General features: G+C 45.7%; 1 protein-coding gene and 1 long non-coding RNA gene across 10 annotated transcripts in view; both read left to right on the top strand.

The window, feature by feature from the left end:
* The first annotated feature begins 1,275 nt into the window (after window positions 1–1,275).
* The window catches only part of LOC108175467 (glutamate receptor ionotropic, NMDA 2A), a 290,700-nt gene continuing 272,912 nt past the window's right edge, over window positions 1,276–19,063 (top strand). For all 4 annotated transcript variants that reach the window (XM_070064532.1, XM_070064531.1, XM_070064530.1 and 1 more), the window contains exon 1: window positions 1,276–2,664. In XM_070064532.1, coding sequence (XP_069920633.1) covers window positions 2,620–2,664 — 45 coding nt within the window. In that variant the 5' untranslated portion in view covers window positions 1,276–2,619. The remainder of the gene's footprint in view (window positions 2,665–19,063) is intronic.
* The window catches only part of LOC127489817 (uncharacterized), an 80,146-nt gene continuing 76,749 nt past the window's right edge, over window positions 15,667–19,063 (top strand). For 4 of the 6 annotated variants that reach the window (XR_011384590.1, XR_011384593.1, XR_011384589.1 and 1 more), the window contains exon 1: window positions 15,669–15,853. This is a non-coding gene — a long non-coding RNA (uncharacterized lncRNA). Of the gene's footprint in view, window positions 15,854–19,063 lie in introns of all 6 variants that reach the window. The other 2 variants (XR_011384591.1, XR_011384594.1) reach the window with 2 other exon arrangements.

The raw sequence follows: 19,063 nt of genomic DNA, 5'->3' as shown, positions 1-19,063 counted from the left end.
TACATTATTTTAAGTAGTCTTACAACATCAAAAGTGCAATTTTCTTTTCTGTGCTGTATTATAGATGGTGAATTTGAGCCCAAACACACAGGGTTAGTTTTTCACCAATTAATACAATTAATAGCAAAGACAGGATAAGAGAAAACATTTTCTTTCTTCTAGAATTATATGTGCTGGGTCCGCTACATCAGTCCTCTTTCTATGTTCTGTATCGATAATAATGATCATGATAATAATAAGATGATGTTGATGAGGATGAGGATGAACTCCAGGGACCTTACCCATTATATCTTTGTAGGCCAGTACTTGTTATACTGTGGACACTTAATAATGTTTACTGAATGAATATACAATGATAACTCCTCATAGAGCTATGATTTTGACCTAGGTGAATACAGGATCTGGGACCTCGATCCAGGTCTCCCACATGGGTATCAGGTTCCAGGTACTTGAGCCATCACCTGCTGCCTCCAAAGGTCTGCATTGACAGAAAGCTGGAATTGGGAGCTCGGGCCGGGAATTGAACCCAAGCATTCTGATATGGGATGTGGGTGTCCCAAGCCATGTCGCAACCAATTCACCAAATAGCCGCCCTCCATATTAGCTTTTTTTAGAAAAGTATTTATTTATTTATTTATTTATTTATTGAAAGTCAGAGGTATGCAAAGAGAAAAGGACAGGCAGAGAGAGAAAGAAAAAGAGAGAGAGAGAGAGGGCTCCTATCTGCTGGGTCAATCCTCAGTTGGCTACAATGGCTGGAGCTGCACTGATCTGACGCAGACCAGCTTTGGCTGGAATTTTGCTGTGAAGTCCTCTGTGTAATGTGGTCAGTGACATCGCCAAAGGTTGTGCAGCCAGCAGCACAACCTTAGTTTATGTTTGCCTTAGTTTATGTTGCCTTGGGGATTTATGAGCCTAGTGTGCCAGACAGGTTGGGTTTTGTGGCTATGACACAGTTACTGTAGCTCAGTTAACAGAAGCACACTGCAGAATCGGAAAGCACCTTCAGATTCGGACTCCTGGCGCCCTGCTTGTCCACCATTCGTTTCATGTGATGCTGATGTTACTGGAGGGGTGGGGAGGGGTCACAGCCACCCAGCCGAGCATGGACTTGGCACTTAGCTTTTCAGACGAGGTGCTTCCCTGGAGGTTACTGTCACAAACACAGCACTGACCTGCGGTGTCAAGTGATCACGTGTGGGAGCGGGAGCAGGAGCAGGAGGAGGAAGGAGCCAGCACTGGTCAGGACAGCTTATTCTTGGTGTGTGTGAGCAGTGCCAATAAGCTGTCAAAAAAAATTATGGTTTAAAACATACAGCCGGCTGGCACCACGGCTCACTAGGCTAATCCTCTGCCTGCAGTGCTGGCACACAGGGTTCTAGTCCTGATTGGGGCGCTGGTTCTGTCCCGGTTGCTCCTTTTCCAGTCCAGCTCCCTGTTGTGTCCCGGTAACGTAGTGAAGGATGGCCCAAGTCCTTGGGCCCTGCACCCATATGGGAGACCAGGAGGAAACACCTGGCTCCTGGCTTCAGATCTGCGCAGCGTGCCAGCCGCAGCACGCCAGCTGTAGTGGCCACTTGGGGGTGAACCAATGGAAAAGGAAGACCTCTCTCTCTGTCTCTCTCTCTCACTGTCTAAATCTGCCTGTGAAAATAAAAATACAGCCCACAGCCTTCAATTCACTTTCACCAAGACGCTCAAGCAGCTCAGAGGGAGCACAATTGATTCTGTTTTGACAGGTCCTGATGTACGCTAAGCACTGCCTTATTTATTTGTCATGATGTTCTTAGGAAGAAGGTGGGATTGTGTACATTTTACAGCTGGGAAAACGAAGCTGTCAGTGATGAAGCGTGTGCCTAGAGTATTTCAGTTAGAACGAAGGTACTTCAATGAATTCCTAGAAAATGGAATTCAAAGATAACTTGATTTTGTTGCAAAAATGTTTGAATTCCACAACGTAGGTTTTTTTTTAATAATAGATGTTTTCATGAAGTTTTTTCAAGACCTCTCACGTAGGTATCCATGTCAAAATTTTTTATACCAAAACCAATTTTTTCGGAGCAGGCATTTGGTGCAACAGTTAGGTCACTTCCTGGGACACCCACATCCTTTTTGGAGGGCTGGACATAGACCTTGCTGATTTTTTCAGAAGTCTACGCTTTTTCCGTCACATCCGTGACAATGAGCTCTGGCAGGACATCATGCTTTGGTGCCACTCCCAGACATGCATGTGCAGTTCCTCTGTGGAGGAGCTGGGGGGAACTGCGACCCAATACTCTGTTTTCTCATTAGCCCAGTTTGTCTTAACCTGTGAGCAAGAGCACATGTTTAGGAAAGTAAGAGGACAGTTCTTACGGCAGATGGATTTCTGCTCCCACGCCTTCCGTGGGAAGGACTTGCCCTGCCAGAAGTCAGAGGCACAAGGCAGCACTGGTGTATCTCTGTGTTTGTGGTGCAGGTGGGCAAGTGGGAGAACCAGACCCTGAGCCCGAGGCCCACGGTATGGCCCTGGTACAAGTCCTTCTCTGACTGTGAGCTGGATCACAACCACCTGAGCATCATCACCCTGGAGGAGGCCCCCTTCGTTATGGTGGAAGACATCAACCCGCTGACTGAGGCATGTGTGAGGAACACGGTGCCGTGTCGGAAGTTCATCAAAATCAAGTGAGTGCCAGGGAGGCTGTGGTCTGGACATGCCCACGCCTGTCACATAGTGCAAGTCACTGATCACAACAGCATCTGTACTACAAAACATAACACAGAACACACTGTTGTGATAGCTGTAGTGTTAGCAATGGGCTTATGTTTATGATTGCCTGGAGATGCACTAAGTTTACATCCGTTAAATTCTCACAGCCATATGAGGTGAGGGCGTTTGCCATTTACAGTTGATACAGTTGAGTTATGGGCAGGTTGGAGAACACGGCTGAAGCCATCCAGAGGTATGGCTGACTCCAGCTGTGTTCTTACCCATGGTGCTCAGTCATCCCCCAGCATCCTAAAAAGTCTCTCCTTAAAGGATTTCTTTCTTTCTTTCTTTCTTTCTTTTTTTTTTTTTTTTTGACAGGCATAGTGGACAGTGAGAGAGAGAGAGACAGAGAGAAAGGTCTTCCTTTGCCGTTGGTTCACCCTCCAATGGCTGCCACGGCCGGCACACTGCGGCCAGCACACCGCACTGATCCGAAGCCAGGATCCAGGTGCTTCTCCTGGTCTCCCATGTGGGTGCAGGGCCCAAGTACTTGGGCCATCCTCCACTGCACTCCCGGGCCACAGCAGAGAGCTGGCCTGGAAGAGGGGCAACCGGGACAGAATCCGGCACCCCGACCGGGACTAGAACCCAGTGTGCCAGCACCGCAAGGCGGAGGATTAGCCTATTGAGCCATAGCGCCGGCCTTGTTACCACTCTTAATTATTAATAATTATCTATTTTCAGTTAACTATATGCTCATATGTTTAACCATATAATAAGTAGAGAACAGTATGGAGAAAAAAAAAACACTGTAGAAAGTCATCTATCACAGAATGTCAGTTTCCCTCCTACCCATTACCCTTTAGGTCTCTATTAGTTACCACAAATCGGGGTAATATATGGTATTTGTCCTTTCAGAATGGCTTATTTCACTAAATATACTGGTTTCCAATTATATCCATTTTGTTGCTAAAGACAGCATCTCTGTAATCCCCAACGGGTTGTGTTACCTGGTGTATATAGGCCATGATTTCTTTATCCAGTCATCAGTTCATGGACATCAGGGTTGATTCCATGTCTTAGCTATTGTGAACTGAGCTGTACTAAACTTGGAGATGCAAATAATCCTTTCAAATCTGCTGATTTCATTTCCTAGGGGTAAATCACCTTGAGATGGATTGCTGAGTCATATAGCAGATTTATTTCCAGCTTTCTGAGGTATCTCTACTTGCTTCCACAATGGCTTCACCAGTTTATGTTCCCACCAACAGTGGATTACGTCCCCATAGTTGTCACATCCTCAGTAGCATTCATTGTTTGTTGATTTCTGTATGTGAGCCATTCTAACTGTTGTGCAGTGAAACCTCATTGTCATTTGGATTTGCAATTCTGTGATGGTTTGTGATCTTGAGCACTTTTTCAAGTGTCTGTTGGCCATATGAATGTCCTCACTTGAAAAAATGCATGTTCAAGTCCTTTTCCCATTTCTAAACTGGATTTTTGGTTTTGTGGTTGTTGAGTTCCTTGAACTCTTTATAGATTCTGGATATTAATCTTTTATCAGTTTCATAGTTTGCAAGTATTTTCTCCCATTCTTTCAGTTGTCCTTTCACTTTGCTGAGTGTTTCTTTTGTAGCGCAGAAGCTCCTCGGCTTGATGGAATCATATTTGTCTCTGCTTTTATTGCTTGTGCTTCTCGGATCTTTTTCCCTAGAAATCTTTGCCTATGCCAATACCTTTCGGTTTTCCCCAATGTTCTCTAGTAGTTTGATGAGATTGGGTTTTAGATTTTGTTCCTTGAAGTATTTTTAATTGCTTTTTGTATAAGGTGTAAGGCATGGGTCTTCTTTCATAGTTCTGCATGTGGAGGTCCAGTTTTCCCAGGACTGTTTTTTGAAGAGACTGTCCTTTGCAGCTGGGATTGATCTTCAGGTCATTTATCCAATAGAATTTGTTTGTAGATGTGTGCACAGATTTCTGGAGTTTCTTTTCTGTTCCATTGGTCTATATGTCAATTTTTTGCTTATACCATGCTGTTTTGATTGTAACTGCCCTGTTCTGTGTCTTGCAGTCTGTCGTTGCGATGCTTTGAGCTTTGTTTATGTATAGGTTTTAAATTTGTATTTAACAAATATAAATTTCAAAAGTGCAACTTTTGGATTATAGAGGCTTTCCCCCCCATAACCTCCCTCCCACCCACAGCCATCCCATCTCCCACCCCCTCTCCCATCCCATTCTTCATCAAGATTCATTTCCAATTAGCTTTATATACAGAAGATCAACTTAATATATACTAAGTAAAGATATCAACAGTTTGCACCCACACAGATACACAAAGTATAAAGTACTGTTTGAGTACTAGTTTTACCATTAATTCGCATAGTACAACACATGAAGTATAGTGCTCATTAAGAAATGCCACTCATTTACTTTTTTTCCCCCATTTTCTTTTTAATAGGTACAGTAGCATCTTAGGAACATCAGATTACTTGTTAGAACAAGGAAACTGTGTCTTCCAAAACCTGCCTTACAGACTGTCAGCCAGGATATCTCCTGCACGAGGCCTTTATGAGAAGGAGACAGGCAAAAAATGCAGCGTTAAGAACACAGTTGCATAGGGAAGCAATGCCTCTCTACATGTTTTCCTCAAACTTCTATTTCAGATCATTGGGCAGAGAGAGTGCATATTCAGGGAGTTCTAAACCCCTGCCCGAGCCCCCATCACAGACAGAGAGATGCAGTGGTAAAATGGACCTGTATATTACATCCTCAATCCCCACTTCTGGGTGAGACAAGGGTTACTTAGAGGACTTTTCTCATCACTCTGGTTAACGTGTTTCTGGTTTGGATCAGAAGTGAGCAGAGGGCCTGTGGCATTATGGAAAGGACCTGAGTTGATGTAAGTCTGAATTGAGGTCAGTCCGTGGCTTGACCTGTTTCTAGGGGAGTTATATGGCATCTTTCATCCTTCTCTGCCTCTTCCTCAAAATGGAGATAATCGTGGTTTCATCATCCGTTTGTTGTGAAGATAAATAAGTTCAGGTACTTGCGGTAGTACCTGGCACACCCAACGTTCTCTTTAAGTAGTCTTTGTCCTTATTAAAAATGTGGATGTGTGTGTAGGAAAGGGTGTGATAGTGGGGAGGAGCTGGGGGGAACTGTGGCCTGATACTCTGTTTTCTCTTTAGCGCCAGTTTGTCTTAACCTGTGGGCAAGTGCATGTGTTGAGGAAAGTAACAGGACAGCCCTTATGGCAGATGGATTTCTGCTCCTGTACCTTCCATGGGGAAGACTCACCGTGCTCGAAGTCAGAGGCACAAAGCAGCAAAAAGCCTAAAATTGGGATTCCAGATGAAATAATCTTACTTTAATTTAAAAATATTTAAATGAACACTGACCACAAACAATGCGTAGTCTGGTGCTTTGGGGACCTGACTCTGTTCTGCCTTGGATGCAAGGCACTCTTTCTCCAGGTTGTCATTTTAATTTGTCATTCCTTGGGTATTAGATCACTGGATGGTTGAGTATATTTCTTTAGTTATTGTGAAAGTTGAAGGTGGAGGGAGGAAAGAGAGAGAGAGGGAAGGAGTCTTCCATCTGCTGGTCTACTACCAAATTGGCTGCAATGGGCAGAGCTGAGAGTTTCTGAAGCCAGGAGCCAGGAGCCTCCCCCGGGGTCTCTTCATGGGTGCAGAGGCACTAGGACTTGGGGCATTGTTTACTGCCTTCCCAGACCACAGCAGAGAACTGCATTGGAAGTGGAACAGCCAGGACTCGAACTGGCGTCATGGGATGCCGGCACTGCTGGTGGTGGCTTGACCCACTACCCCACAGTGCCTTCCGGAAGCCATTCCCCCTGGGATCCAGCTGTCTGCTAACACGCCTGGGAAAGCGGAGGGAGACGGCCCAAAGACTTAGGCCCCTGAACCCAGAATGGAGCACCAGATAAAAAGTCCCTGGCTTCTGCTTCGGCCTGTCCCAGTGCTGGCCTTTGTAGACACCTGAGGGGTGAACCCCCATATGAACTATCACTCAGAGAGAGAACAGTGCTTGCGATGGCCCCTGCACTGCTTCTCTCCCCACGTGGCTTTGATGGCCAGCGCTGGGCCAGGCAGAATCCAGGAGGCAGGGGCTCCATTCAGGACTCCGAGCGGCAGGGAGGCAGGATCCAGAGAACCTGAGCAATCAGCAGCTGCCTCTCTGGGTCAAAGTCTGGAGCAGCGGGACTAAAGTGGCCCTGGGGCTTCTGTCCCTGGATGCTGCAGTGCGAAGAAGCGTCCTGTGGTGCCATGGCAACGGCCAGTGGGGACTGCGCCTGCGTCCTGCACTTTGACGCGGAAGTGCACCCTCTGACATGGCCGCCTCTGACCTTGGCGCATGGGTAGGAGTCAGCGCCTGCGTGTGCTGCTGCCCGAGAGTCTGCACAGGCCATGAGGTAAGGAGCTGTCCTCGACGCTGGTGGCCAAACCTAAGCCTGACCCATCAGCCCCAGGGTCATGCCGGCATCAGGAGAGGCTGCATGTCCGAGGCTGCCAAGCCATTTCCCAGGCGCGTTTCTCTTCTTCAGCCCCTTCCGGAAGCAACGGCTTTGGCAGGCCTCTATCCCGCCAGCAGACCGGGCCCCCTTGGAGGTGAGTGATGCGTGGCTGTTGCGGCTTCCCGCTGGGGTCTTGGGTGCCGGCGTGCCTGTTGCTCTTGGTCCCGAAGGCTCCGGTGGAGTCGCAGTTGTGCTGTGCGGACAGTCTGGAAGGGTCCCCAGGGTGCGAGCAGCTGTGCGAGAGCAGAGGTGACTCGATCTCCTCCCAGAACTGTCCCACGTTCCCATCTGTTTGCTTTTTGAGGGCCCAGCCACCCTGCTCTAGACCTCTGAGACTGTTGTCGGGAGGAACGAGAGCGAAAGTGCGTGTCTGTGTCCTGGTCTAGGAGGACAGTTTCGGGTTCCTGGCATTGGGTGTGATGTTAGCGCTCTGTGGGTTTTTCATGAAAGAGCCTTGCCAGGCCCAGGTGTACCATCTGTTCTTAATTCGATGATTTTTTTTTAATACCGCAAAAGTAATGAAGGTTTTGTGAAATAGGTTTTCTGTGTCTATCGGGATACTTTGTGGCTTTTCCCATGTTTGTTCTGCTCTGGGATTAATTGCTTATGTATGGTAGCCGTCCTTGCATTCTAGAGTAACTCTCAGTTGCGCACAGTGTGCTAAGCTTTGTTTGTGCTCCCGGATGGCATTTGGTAATATTTTGTTGAGGTATGTGACACATTCATGACGGATATTTGTGTGCCATTTTCTTTATGATGTGTGCTTGTTTTGGATGTTGGGATAATGCTGGTCTGATGGAATAATATGGAAGGATTTTCCTCTTCATCTCCTTTTTGGAAGGGTGTGCAAAGAACAGATTATAATTATCTTTTAAATGGGAGTTCTCACCAGTAGAGCCATCTGGTCCTGGACTTTTCTTCATGTTTTTTGTTTGTTTATTTTTGTTTCCCTGCTACTGCAGTCTCTTTTCAAATTATGAGTGTATTTAGGGTTTCTTGTTTTACTGTATTCAGTTTTAGTGGTTTGTGTCTTTCTAACAATCAGTCCATACACTGTATCAACATTGACCAAATCCTTGTGCCTTGGCTTTTCCATAGTGTTTTCTGATTATTATTTTGGTAAGTTAGGTAATCGTGTCCTCTCTGTTGTTTCTGTTGTGAAGTCACTTGAGTCTGTTCCCTTTTTTCCCTTGTTTCCTGCGGATAAACGTTTTGTCCATGTCACTGAGTGTTCAAGAATAGTATTTTGGTCTCACTGAATTTCTGTTGTGATATTTTCTATTCCGTTGGATTTATATCAGTTTGTATATTTTTCCTCCTTCCACTTTCTTAAGATTTACTTTGCTGTTCTAGTGTTTGAAGGTAAAATTGGGTTTATGGATCCGATGTCTGTATTCTGTAATATATATATGGCAATACAATTTCTCATGTGAAACAAGTCCTGTCAACATGGAAAACTGTATGGATGTACACAGTACTGGTAACATATTGAAGGAAACGAATCATTATGTAGGCAGAGGTTTTCACAGGCCTATGCTCATTGCAGCAGGATGCACAATAGCCAGGCTGTGCAGTCTGTGTATGTATGTATGGTGTCCGTAGCCCATAATGTCTTTATTGAGTCTTCAGGTGATGTGCATTTTGGTTGCTTACGTATCTTTGCTCTTGTAATTAGCTGTAGTAAATATGAGGGCAGAGATAACTGTTTGTATGTTGATTTCATTTCCCTTTTGTATATTCCCAGGGCTGGAGTGGTTGGCTCATATGGTGCATCTATATTCAGATTTCTGAGGTATCTCCATACTGTCTTCCACAGTGGCTATAGCAGTTTACATTCCTACCAGCAGTGGATTACGCTGTCTTTCCCCCACATCCTGAAGGCCAATGTAGTATTGATTTGCGTTTCCCTGATGGCTAGTGATCCTGAGCATGTTTACATGTGTTTGTTGGCCATTTAGATTTCCTTTCTTGAAATATGCCTGTTGAAGTCCCTTGCATATTTCTTGATGGGTGGTTTGTTTTGCTGTTGTTGAGTTTCTTGAAAGTTTTTGGGACTTAATCCCTTATCAGTTGCATACTTTGAAGATAATTCTGCCTATTCTGTTATTTGCTTTTTCATTTTGCTGAGTGTTTCTTTTGTAGTGCAGAAGCATCTCAATTTTTTTGTTTTCTTCTATTCTTTTGTTTAATCTTTTGTGAATCTCAGGTATTGGACCTCCTTGGCTAAATTTATTCCAAGGTCCTTTATTTTCTTTGTAGCTACTTGAACAGGTTTGGTCATAGAGGTTCTTTCTCAGCCATGACATTGTTGGTGTATACAAAGGCTGTTGATTTTCTATCCTGCCACATTACCAAACTTTACTATGAGTTTGGAGAGTCTCTTAGTGGAATCTTTTGGATCTCCTATATATAGAATCATGTCATCTGCACATAGGGGTAGTTGAACTTTCTCCATCCCCATTTGTATCTAACATTGAGAAATGAGAGAAAAAGTACCAACAGGATAACATGCACGTAGAAAATGTCAACAGTGACCTCAGATGCTACCTTTATATTCTATCTTGCTTTGTGGAACACAGGATTTGTCCTATTTCAAACATGATCCATACTTTAAAAGCAAGGCTAGTTATGGAGATTGGAGATTGGGAAGCAGACCTGTGTTCCGTGGAGAACCGTGTAGATCACGGGTGTTTCAAGTCCTTGTGCGAATGGGTATATAAGTGTCTGAATAAATAAATTCCAAAGATTTCCTCATGTATAATTCAGAAATCATACCACACAGAATGTTTGTAAGGAAGAAGAGAATGAATGGGTACCAAAACCTTTTCTAAGACTGAGTTAAGGCCGGCGCCGCAGCTCACTAGGCTAATCCTCTGCCTTGCGGTGCCGGCACACCAGGTTCTAGTCCCGGTCAGGGTGCCGGATTCTGTCCCGGTTGCCCCTCTTCCAGGCCAGCTCTCTGCTGTGGCCAGGGAGTGCAGTGGAGGATGGCCCAAGTGCTTGGGCCCTGCACCCCATGGGAGACCAGGAGAAGCACCTGGCTCCTGCCATCGGATCAGCGCGGTGCGTGGGCCGCAGTGCACCGGCTGCGGTGGCCATTGGAGGGTGAACCAACGGCAAAGGAAGACCTTTCTCTCTGCCTCTTTCTCACTGTCCAATCTGCCTGTCAAAAAAAAAAAGATTGAGTTAAACTCTTTTTCAAATTCTTTGTTAGTAGGGCATGTAGTGCATATAGTATCAAATTCTAGATAAACTCTAGTAGTTGGCCTTGACGTAGTATTTTATTTAGAGCTATGTTTTCCTTTTTTAAAAGAATTTTGCCTTTTTAAAGATATTTTTTACTTGAAATTAGGAGTTACACACACACACACAGAGAGAGAGAGAGAGAGAGAGAGTAGGTGTCTTCCATGTGCTGGTCCACTCCCTAATTGGCTACAATGGACAGAGCTGAGGGGATCCAGAGCCAGGAGCCAGGCTCCAGGAGAATCGCTGGGGTCTCCTGCATGGGTGCAGAGGTACAAGGACTTCTACTGCATTCCCAGACCACAGCAGAGAGCTGCATTGGAACTGGAGCAGCTGGGACTCAAACCAGTGCCCATATGGGATGCCGGCACTGTGGTCAGTGGCTTCACCTGACCCCACAGTGCCTGCCTCTCCTACAGGTCGTTCCCCGTGGGATCCAGCTGTCTGCTAAGTAGCTTGGGAAAGCAGAGGGAAAAGGCACAAGGACTTAGGCCCCTGAACCCAGAATGGAGCACCAGATAAAATGTCCCTGGCTTCTGCTTTGGCCTGTCCCAGTGTCAGCCTTTATGGCCATCTGTGGAGTGAACCCCCATATGGATGATCACTAAGAGAGAGAAATATTGTTTGCGATGGCCCCTGCACTGCTTCTCTCCCCACATGGCTTTGATGGCCAGGGCTGGGCCAGGCAGAATCCAGGAGGCAGGAGCTCCATTCAGGACTCCCACAAGGCCTGGAGGTAGGGTCCAGACTACCTGGGTCATCAGCCACAGCCCCCCTGGGTCACAGTCTGGAGCAGAGGGACTGGAAGTGGCCCTGCTGTGTCAGACCCTGGATGCGGCAGCGTGCCAGTGCGTCCCCTGGTGCCATGGCAGCTGCCCATGGGGATTGCGCCTGCGCCCAGCACTGTTCCTTGGAAGTGCGTGCACATGTGTAGCCCCTTTTGACCCGATGTGCTCAGGTGGGAGTCCGCAGTGCGTTGGCTCAACCCGAGAGCCTTTTCAAGCAATGAAGAGCCATCCTTGAACCTGCTGGCAGAGCATGAGGGTGACCCAGCAGCCCTAGGGTCAGGCCTGGATCTGGAGAGGCTGGACCCAAGGCAGCCACATCAGTTACCTTGGGCTTCTGGAAATTACTATGCTCGGTTCTCTTCTTTGGCTCCTTCCAGAAGAGAATGCCTCTTACTGAGTTCCTGTTCCAGAAGAACAGAAATGCTCTTTCTGTGTTGAGTTTGGTGTGTTGGCCTTTCTGTCATGGTGTGGGCGGGGGCTGGGGTGTGCATGCAAGGGGGTTAAGGGGATAGTAGGAGGAGGAAGAGTGTCAAGGGAGAGGCGGGAGCAGAGAGGAATGGGAGAGAATGAAAAGGTGGCATGAATGGGGGGAGGTGTGAAACGAAGCTAAGAAAGGCGTGTTGCAGAAAGGAAAGGGAGGGGGAGTGTGACAGGAGTCCTGGAGGGTGTGGTGGGTGGTTGGGAGAGGAAGAACTTTTCCCACGGTCCTGGTACTGTTTTGGGGGTTTCCTGTGCCTGGCCAGATGTAGCCTTGGCCACGTCCATGAGAAGAGGCCTTGACTCACGACCTCTCTGCTCTGGGTTGTGCAGCAGTGTAAGGTATGTGTGCAGGGGCACGGGGGCACGGGGCACTCGAATTAACTGGCATGTAATCCAGTGAATTTTCACAGACTGCACACACGGAGGAGAAGGCAGAAGCTTAGAGAAACACCAAGAATCCCTCTGTGTTCTGCTCCAGCCTGTCCAAGGTTCTGACACCTCATAGTAAGTACTAGATATTTTTTACTTTTTTAACTTTTATTTAATGAATATAAATTTCCAAAGTACGATTTATGGATTACAATGGCTTCCCCCACATACTGTCCCTCCCACCCACTACCCTCCCCTTTCCCACTCCCTCTCCCCTTCCATTCACATCAAGATTCATTTTCGATTATCTTAATATACAGAAGATCAGCTTAGTATACATTAAGTAAGTATTTCAACAGTTTGCTCCCACACAGAAACATAAAGTGAAAAATAATAGATGATTTTTTTTAAATGATGATGAAATCAGATCAGACCTATTGTCATGTTTAATCCCAGTGAGAGTCAAGTTGGGAGTTGATAGTTTCTTTTTTTTTTTTTACAGAGGATCAGTTTAGTATACATTAAGTAAACATTTCAACAGTTTGCACCCCCATAGAAACACAAAGTGAAATATATTGTTTGAGTACTCGTTATAGCATTAAATCTCAATGCACAGCACATTAAGGACAGAGATCCTACATGAGGAGTAAGTGCACAGTGACTCCTGTTGTTGACTTTACCAATTGACACTCCTGTCTATGGCATCAGTAGTCTCCCTATGCTCCAGTCATGAGTTTCCAAGGCTATGGAAGCCCTCTGAGTTCTCCGATTCTTATCTTGTTTAGATAAGGTCATAGTCAAAGTGGAGGTTCTCTCCTCCCTTCAGAGAAAGGTACCTCCTTCTTTGAAGACCTGTTCTTTCCACTGGGATCTCACTCGCAGAGATCTTTTGCCAGAGTGTCTTGGCTTTCCATGCCTGAAATACTCTCATGGGCTTTTCAGCCAGATCCGAATGCCTTTAGGGTATTTTTTACTTTTTAAAGATTGGTTTGCAAGGCAGAGTTATAGATGAGGCAGTGTAGGAGAGATCTTCAATGTATGGGTCCCTACCCCAGGTGGCTACAGTGTCCCGAGGGTGGGCCATGACAGACCAGAAGCCAGGTACTTTATCCAGTACTCCAATGTGGGTTTGGATGCCTAAGCCTTTGGGCTGCTTCCTCTGCTTTCCTTAGGGATATGAGCAGAAATCTGGATTTACAAGTGGGAACAGCCTAGGTATTTGGGGCTGCGGGTTGGCTGAGCCATGGCATAGTGGATGAAGCCGCCGCCTGCAGTACCAACATCCCATATGGGTGTTGGTTCGAGTCTCAGGAGTTTCACTTCCGTCCCAGCTCTGCTGTGGCCTGGCCAAGTAGTAGAAGAGGGCTCAAGTCCCTGGGCCACTGCACCTGTGTGGGAGTTCTGGAGGAAGCTCCTGGCTCTTGGCTTCAAATCTGCTTAGCTCCGGCTATTGCATCCATCTTCTATTTTTATCCTTGTATCTCAAGAGCAGTATCTTTCGTGTGTTTCACAATATATACTAAGCTTAATAAAATGAAAAGGTTTGAAGATTTTCCTGCAGTGGCCTTTGCTGCAGCCTCTCCAGTGGGCAGAGCACCAAACATGGCTCTGTATTTCCGAGTTTCAACTTGGCAAGAAACAAGTTGTGAGCTTTAGGACTGAAGAAAAGAATTGTGCAGTGAACACACTCTTTACTTTGTACTGTGAAGTTTATGGGTCAATTTCTCTGGGATTGTGCTAATAAAGTAACTCCCATGAAAGCCGAGGGTGTTGATCCTAAAGACTGAAGTTAGGGGATTACTCAGACTTTGAATTTCAGCTTCTTATTGTGTATCAAGTGATCCAGTGCTTGTCATTGAAGAAGAATGCGTGAATCTCTTTGACGCTGAGGTTGGCTCTGCCTCATAGCAGTGACTCTTACCATTTAGTGCACTTAACAGTCAACTGGGGAGCTTGTTAAAGTGCCGACTCTGGGCCCCACTCCAGAGTCTGTGAAAGGGACAGGAATAAGCATAGCCACTGGGCTCCACACCATACAGGTACAGCTATGGCTTTAAAGCTGTTTCACTGACCTCATATGTGAGATTGTTAAATTAACAACAGGAGTCACTGTGTTCTAACTCCCTATGCAGGATCTCTGTCCACAATGAGTTGCATTATGAGAGTTAACTGTAAAACTAGTTCTCTTTTTTTATTTTTTGACAGAGTGGACAGTGAGAGTGACAGAGAAAGGTCTTCCTTTGCCATTGATTATCCCTCCAATGGCCGCCGTGGCCAGTGCGCTGTGGCTGGCGCACCGTGCTGACCCGATGGCAGGAGCCAGGTACTTCTCCTGGTCTCCCATGGGGTGCAGGGCCCAAGCACTTGGGCCATCCTCCACTGCACTCCCTGGCCACAGCAGAGAGCTGGCCTGGAAGAGGGGCAACTGGGACAGAATCCGGCGCCCCAACCGGGACTAGAACCCGGTGTGCCGGCGCCGCAAGGCAGAGGATTAGCCTAGTGAGCCACGGCGGTGGCCGAAAAACTAGTTCTCAAACTGTGTGTGTGTGTATGTGTGTGTAAGTGCGTGTGTGTGCAACTTGCTGAAATCTTTACTGAATATAGAATTTGTCTTCTGTGTATAATATTAATTGAAAATGAATTTTAGTGGAGAATGGGACTGGGAAGGGGAGAGGGAGGAAGAAGTGGTGTGGGAGTGTAGGTGGGAGGATGGGTATGGTGGAAAAATTCACTGTATTCCTAAGGTTTTATTTATAAAATTTATATTAAAAATAAATAAATAAAAAGGAAGAAAAAAAAGCTGATTTTCAGCAATGGGTCTCTTGACATTTGGGTATTCGTAGCCGTGGGGAGTAGTTTTATTCATTAAAGACTTTAGCATCCTCTCTGGTGTTTATACACTAAGTGTTGGTTGTACCTCACCCCCAAGTTGTGGCAGGTAAATTCTCCAGCCTCTGCTTGGTAGGACCCATTCCTGTAGATTCTGGCTGGCTGGTAGACAAGTATCATGCACTGCGTTTTGAGTTGGTAAATGGTAAGGTCAGTTTTAGAGTTTGTTGATTTGAATTGGTTGGTGGGGTACAATGAATGTCCAGTTATTTTGATATGGGAATTATTAGGGCTAGATATAGGATTTGGGAGCCATCATCATCTCTAGTTTAACTCTAAAAATGGCTAAAATATCCAAGAAAATGATAAACTGAGAGAGGAACAGTGGCTGTAACACAGAACCTGGGAAGAGTGCTGACGGTGTGGGAGGTGAGTGAAGGAAGAGGCTTCCATAAGAAGTCATCAGGGATGTAAGAGAAGGGCAAGAAGCAGAGATGTTTTGGAAAGTGATGGAAGTGAGTATGGCCAGAATAAGGAAGGTGACACTCAGCAGGAGAAATGCTTCAGAACTACAAATCCTAAAAAGACTGATGGAACCTAGCTGCTGAGAGATCTTCTTGACTGTAGAGACCTGTACTGTATAAGATGTGGCCACTGAGCACGAGAGGTGTGGCTGGAACATGCTGCAATTTGCTATAAGCATAAAGTTCACACCTCCAAAGAGTTTCCCTCATGACTCATTTCAGTCTCCTACAGTGATTCAGACTACAGCCTGGAGGTGAGAGTGAGGGGCGGTCTCAGCATCCTAACCACTGCCGTCTCTTCCGTGTTGGAGAAGTTCTCCTACATCCTTGAGGACAAGGTTAGCTGCTACGGGCAGACCGAGAAGCCAGAGGCCCCACTGCATACTCTTTGCCAGTAAGAGAGAGCTCTTTGCTTATCTCCTAAAGTGAGATTGCAGTTTAGTGGTCGCTTGTTTAGATGTTTGTTGATGAAAATATGCACTGAAAATAGATAATGTGATGTGTGTGCATTTGGGATTTCTGTTGTGTTTAATTTCACTCTGCTTTCCTCTCCCTTTATCTCAAATCCTTTTGCTTTTAAGATAATTAATTTTATACTTTATTCCTAACAGTGTATTCAAGAAACTTACAAATGGTATAGAGAGTCTCTCTCTCTCTCTCTCTCTCTCTCTCTCTCTCTCTCTCTCTCTCTCTCTGTATCTCAGGGATATCTAGGTTTCTTATAATGTACAGATCACATTCTTCAATATAGAAGAAACCTGATTTATTTATCCAATCCACGTAATGATTGCAGTTTCGTTTTGTGAGATTTTCCCCCTTAGAAGTGTTGATCTGCAGTGATAATCATCCAGCTTGACTATGCACATGTGATTCCTTCTAAGAAGTGGGGGTTTGGGGTCATAAGTCATGCATATTTTTAAATTTAAATATCTATGACCCAGTTTTGGTGCAGAATAACTGCCAATTTCCATTCACACCCACAGGTTGTTAAATCCCCCAGTTTCCCAAGTCCTCAGCCACTTGTGACTGTTGGGGAAAAACTGCCCATACTGGTGCTTCTGGTCTCAGACTTAGTATTTCCTGCCTCCTTATACACTAAGTATTTTTATGGGCCATTGGATGTCTTGGCAACCATCACATTTAGAGCTGAATTGATTCCATCAAATGGACAGCCTCTAATTTATTTGACTGTTACCAACTTGGTGGATGTAGAGTCAATTTGCTGTTTCTGAGAAGTCTCATTGTTCTGTGGCCCAACACTGGCTCAGCTGTTGAGATTTAGAGTTATCACTGCAGACTCATTTGGCATATTTTTGTCTGATGCTCACTGATTCAATCCATACTTCATTCCTCGGATAACGAGCATTGTAGCACTGTGATTGAGGGACTGGGCTCTGGAGTTAGCCTGTCTGGTTTCAAATATGGTGTCTTCTGCTTTCTCTGTGCCTTGAATGATCAATTTACCTTTCTGGGCCTGAGGTGTTCATTGTGAAATTATAACAGCCCCCACTCTCTCAGTGATCATTCCCCAACTTTGGCACACATCAGATTTTTGGGGAGAGCTTGTTACATCAGAGACTGGGCTCTGCATGTTGGCATGTCTCAAGTAGCAACAGTACAAGCATTTGTGATTCTAGCATTTTCCTGGGTGATGCTGACCTTGCTTCCTGGGGATTTTGTTTTGAGAAGCTATTGTGAGTATTAATTGAGGTGACGCATGAACAATGCTGCTTAGCACCATGCTTGTGTTGCCCTCGGTAATTAGGTAATAACTTTTTAGCAATGCATGAAGTTTCTGGCCATCGTTAATGACAGTCAGCAGACCATGTGAGTTTATGGCAGGAGAGTACAGGGTCGCTCTAAAATATCAACCTCTAGCATAGAGGTCAAGTTCCTCTCTGTCCTGGGTCTTGAGCGGTGTGTGTGTGTGTGTGTGTGTGTGTGGTAGGCAGTATACTTCTTTACAATTAACACAGACCTGAGAAAGGAACTATTCAATTGGGAAGTCATGGTCCTGTGACAACTTCCCTTCCTCTCCTCTTCACCTCAATAATCCTGTTTCTACATCACCCTTTTTAGCATTTTAAATAATTGTCCAAATGCCAGGAAAAACCTCAGGTAAATCCATGTGAGACACGCGATCCTCTTAGAGAGTGTGATTGCTGCCAGCGCAGAGACAAGAGCTGGGCTAATGAATTCGTTCTTCCTTTTATGAGGGGTACCCTGCAGGTGGAATACTCAGAAATGTGAAATCTTGATCGAAATGTGACTCAATTGTAGGGCAGTTGAAATATATACAGGAGAAGAAATTTGGGTGGGAGAGTTGGCAAAAAATTCTGTTCCCTTTCCAGTGGCCACCCTGGATCCCATTCTTGAAAATCCTGCCGTTGTAAAATTCTGTTGTGCCATTTCCAGAAGTTAAGCCTTTACATGCAGCAAGTTTGTAACGGTGATTTCAGTCCCCAGAGAAACACACATCAAGGGCAGTTTAAGTTGTCATCCACTGCCTGGAGTTTAGCCAGGCATCTGTGCACCCACGGAGGATCCAGGGTACTCACACAGGGTGTAAGGTTGGGAAAGGGCACAGGAATCTTTGTTAAACCCCTCAACCCCAACAAGCCCAATGTTCCCACACTCACCCCAGGAGGGTGTGGGCCACGTGCCCTTGGCCATAGCTAGAGCAAGCCCAAAGAAGCCCATCGAGAACAAAGCTTGTAGAGGTCTCTGGGTTTCCACCCTCCATCATCCCTCCTTGCATGCGCAGTCCTGATGCAAGCCCCTGGCATGTTCAGAGGCGTTAGGGAATAACTTCAGTCCTTGGAGACCATACACTGACATGAAGATGGGGGAAGCATGTCTAGGGACACAGTCAAGTAACAAGAATTCTTCTGCTCAATATTGAGCAAAAAAAAAAAAAAAAAAACCAAACCAAGAGTGCAGAATCTGATAAAATGCCCACCCCAGCACTCACCGTGGAGAAGTGGAGAAAGAAGACTGACATGCCACATTGGTTTCAACATTTTAAAGGCAGTAAAACATTAATGATAATGTAGAAGTCCTGCTCAGACCCCAGTCCCAACTTCCTCCCCTGGTCCCTGGAGGGAACACACTGGGAGGCATTTGCTGTTCATGCAGATTAATGGACATGTTTTGTACTTAAAGTTTCAGCATGTGCAGATCTCTAACAAGTTTGTGGAGATTGTGCAGGATCTTGAAGCATTTTTAAATATTTTGTTTATTTGAGAGAGAGGGAGATATAAAACCCACTGCACCATAGTGTGCACAATAGCAGGAAGCTGGATTGAGAAGATGGAACTGGGAGCTGAACCCAGACACTTTGGTATGGGACATGTGCTTCCCAACTGTCATCTTAACTGCCAAACCAAATGCCTGCTCCTGCAAGCTATTTTAATTCCATTTCTCATGAACCTTTTGAAGTACCCTCATGTGCAGCCACATACCCAATACATAGTATTTTTTTTAATTTGAAAGGCAGAGTTACTGAGAGGGAGGCAGGGATATACACACGTCTCCCATGCTCTGGTTGGGTCATCTCGTAGAATATGCCATACTTGTACTTGTGTACTGGCCAGGTGTCTAGCAG

Source organism: Oryctolagus cuniculus, chromosome 19, assembly GCF_964237555.1.
Source record: "Oryctolagus cuniculus chromosome 19, mOryCun1.1, whole genome shotgun sequence".
NCBI classification, from domain to species: Eukaryota; Metazoa; Chordata; class Mammalia; order Lagomorpha; family Leporidae; genus Oryctolagus; species Oryctolagus cuniculus.
This window is presented reverse-complemented; position numbering and strand designations above follow the sequence as displayed.